The sequence below is a fragment of the Leopardus geoffroyi genome, chromosome B4 (genome assembly GCF_018350155.1).
Source record: "Leopardus geoffroyi isolate Oge1 chromosome B4, O.geoffroyi_Oge1_pat1.0, whole genome shotgun sequence".
Classification (NCBI taxonomy): Eukaryota; Metazoa; Chordata; class Mammalia; order Carnivora; family Felidae; genus Leopardus; species Leopardus geoffroyi.
In genome coordinates this window covers 138,559,195-138,562,688 of record NC_059341.1, presented here as the reverse complement: position 1 = coordinate 138,562,688, position 3,494 = coordinate 138,559,195, and the positions used below count along the sequence as shown (strand labels likewise).

At 58.0% G+C, this 3,494-nt stretch overlaps 1 protein-coding gene across 1 annotated transcript in view; it reads right to left on the bottom strand.

Moving 5' to 3' along the window:
• Positions 1–625: 625 nt before the first annotated feature.
• The window catches only part of FBLN1 (fibulin 1), an 85,679-nt gene continuing 82,810 nt past the window's right edge, over positions 626–3,494 (bottom strand). The window contains exon 17 of the mRNA XM_045465487.1: positions 626–1,415. Within this exon, the coding sequence (XP_045321443.1) occupies positions 1,276–1,415 (140 nt within the window). The 3' untranslated portion in view covers positions 626–1,275. The remainder of the gene's footprint in view (positions 1,416–3,494) is intronic.

The following is a 3,494-nucleotide window of genomic DNA, read 5'->3' as shown; positions in this document are numbered from 1 at the left end:
CACAGGCTGCACCTTGGCTCCACCATCAATGCTGGCAGTAACGGGACACCCTAGAAACCCAGTCTGTCCACGATTCTTCTGACCCAGAGCTTTGCAGAGCTTGGCATCCGATAAACTGAATTTGAATCCCTTGTCCCTAAAAAGCTGTGTGACTTAGGCAATTGAGCCCCGTTCACTCATCTCGAAATTGCGTCCGATCGTGCCCACCTCACTGGGCTCTGGGAGCCGTGGGTGAGGCACCACGTGCCAAGTGCATGGGGGCAGCGGGGGCGGGGGGGACTCACTGCACACTGGTGGCCCCTCTTCCCTGCTGAAGAGAATTGTTATTTCTCCGCAGTGATTTCAAGAAGGGACCAGAATCCCTCAAGCAATTCTATCAGACGCTGGGGCTCCTCCGTGTCTCGCCTAGCAGGCCTGGTCGTGGGGCACAGGGTGGGCTCGAGCCATACTTCTCAGAGGTGGGCGTGGTATCAGAAGTGACACGGGTGGGGAGCTGTTCCAATACGTGCTGGGCCCCACCCCCAGAACCTCCCCAGGAGGCGGGGTCTCTGAGAAGGCCTGAGGGGACATTCCCAGGCACTTGGAGAGCCCTCTTCTTGAAAGACTGTCAGGCACAGGCCATGGGGAGGCTCGCAAAACTGTTTATTTTCCCCCCCTGTGATAAGAAAGGACGGATGCAGGTGCCGAGAAAGTCCGGCCATTCCCCTGGTGAACACGCACGGCTCGCACACAAACCTAACAGGCTGTGCCTTTCCCGTTTCTGTTTCAACAGAACCGTAGGGCACCTTCTGAGTGCTCCCCGGGGCATCGTGTTATGCAGCTTCTGGGCAGAACTGGTGATACCTGCTACTCTCCTGCAGCCCCCTCGTTGGGCGTAAAACACCCGATTGGCCAAAAAAAAGTACCAAACGTCAAATTCCTTACAGTCAGTGCAAGAACTGGTTTTCTCTCGGCATCTGGACTGGCTGCCCCCCGAAAAAACGCCCTTCGTTCCTGGGTCCTTCGCAAGGCCCAGCCCGCAGGCAGAGAAAGGAGCAAACGTTGACCTCTGCATGAAGAAAATAATACTAACAAGCAAGGTTTTCAACAAACAGTTGAGTAATTGGGCTCGCTATTTAAATACCGAAACACAGGAGATGAACTCGTTCATCTGGCCGCAGCTTAATACGTGCGGGCCTGACATTACAAACACAAACTTAAGAGAGCTCGGCAGGGCGGGCACGGTGGCCGGAGCAAGGACTTGGCCCGGAGGCGTGGCGGCGCCAGGACGGGCCCTCAGAACCAGTACTCGGAGACGAAGATGTGCACGTTGACGACGTTTCGGTGGGACACCACCCCCCCGACCACGTAGTTCATCTCCAGCTTCAGGACGGCATGAAACGGGCCCACGATGGGCCGTACTTGGCGCACGACACCTGGGGAGAGAACGGAAGGCGTCTTAGACCGCGTCGAGCCCCACTCTGAGCCGGACGCTGGAGTCCCCTGCGTGGCCTAGGACGGTGAGCTCACCGCATTTTCCTGACGGGGAATTCGAAAGAGCCCAGAAGAGGGCCTGTCGTGGAGCGGGCGCCCAGGACACGACTGTCCCTCCCTGGACCGGGGGAGGGACCACACGAAGGCCATGACTGGAGGCCTCCTCCCCTGTGCCTGGCCACCTCCCTGTCTCCGGGCCCTGCCGGCACCTCCTCGCCTCTGCGGGACGGCCAAAGGCCCAGAGAGAACTCTCCCGCACTCTGGGACGAGACACATGAGGCTAGGGTGGGCGTTAGCCTCGCTGGGCCGTGGAAAGACTGCAGCCCTCTCTGGGCCTCCGACTCCTCAGGGAGCAAATGATACCATGTGACCCCGTGCTTCTGCACCGCGTGATCCGGGTGACCCAGCACAGCGTCTGCCCGAGATGCGCAGGGCGACCTCCCCGCCAGACCGAGGGCTCCCCTCTTCACCTCCCCACGCATTCATGCCTTCTCCCGTAGGCACCAGGAGCTGTACTCAGTGAGACAGAGAAAATAATAGAATCCTGGCTTCAAAGCCAGTGGAGGATCTAAGTTAAGTGCAGGGCTCAGAGAAGTCCAGCAGGGGAGAATGGAGGAGGTGAAGTCTGGGGGAGTCAGGGAGGGCTTCTTGGAGGAGGCGTTCCTCCCGACAGACGAAGCAACGCAAGCAAAGTCTGCAGGCTCGTTGAGCCTCAGTCCCTGCGGGGGACTTTCTCCATCCCCCCTGTTCTGATGCTAGGACTTGTCCAAGGTCATGTGATATGGGGGGGGGGTGGCGGCTCCCTGGAAGTACTCTATGGCCACTTCTGTGGCTGATCTGCAGCTGAAGGCCGGGGTGGGAAGCGTGGGCTAGCACCTGCCAGTCACGTGACCCAGAGCAAGCTTGGAGCCTGAAGTTCCACAACCACATGCTGAGAACTCGCCACTGATTGTTTGCGGCATCGACTGCTGATTCCAGGCTGGTTTCTACAAACATCCCTGCCGCCGACTTAGGAAGCACGCACGAGGCAGCGCGGTGAGGCCCCTGGGGCCCACACAGAAGCCTGGAGAAGGCCTCCCGCACCAGCGCTGGCTCCCGGTCAGGAACACCAAGTTCACGCTCAGAAGGGGAATTTGGGAGTGCCATCCCCCCTTTCACTCTCTGGGCTTGTGTTTCAAAAATGAAATGCCCGGCAGCCGGCGTGGGATTCCAGGCTATTCTAAGTAAACAAGGGCTTCAGCTCTGATGGAGAGATATTCTGCAGGCTGTCAGCACCCTTTCTCTGCCCCTGCCGGGTGGTGACATTGTAGCTTTGTCCTGGGTGAACGCCCACGAACATCTTCAGCTCGCTGCTGAAGACGTGGGCTTGTCACCACCCTCCGTGTGCCAGCGGCCCCTGATGACCCGGCCACTCCCACCCACCCCTCCCGGGGTACAGAGTCTGGGCCGGCTCAGTGGGGGCTCACAGGTGCTGAGTCAAGCATGCTTCCCTGTCCCCAACCCCCCCCCCCCCAGGCAGTCCAGCACCTGCTGTGCCCTGATCAGTGTCACCTTCTCCTCCCTCCTGGCCTCAGCCCCACAGTGGTGCCCACCAGCCTCGGGGGCCTGGGTTACCTGCGGATGTCACCCGTCCTTGGGGCTGAGGTTAAGACTACGCTCCCAGTACCCAGAGTTTCCAGATCTTCAAGGAAGAGGTGAGAGGCTGGGGGAGCCTGAGAACTATTTTTTTTTTTAATGTTCATTTATTTTTGAGAGAGAGAGAGACAGTGTGTGAGTGGGGGAGGGGCAGAGAGCGAGGGAGACAGAGAATCCAAAGCAGGCTCCAGGTTCTGAGTTGTCAGCACAGAGCCCGACGCGGGGCTCGAACCCACAAAGCATGAGATCATGACCTGAGCCGAAGTTGGTGCTTAATCGACTGAGCCACCCAGGCGTCCTATATTACATAGGTATTATATAATGCCAAATATAAAACTACATAATAAGAAATATGTAAATATACTTATTTAAAATACGTTAAAATC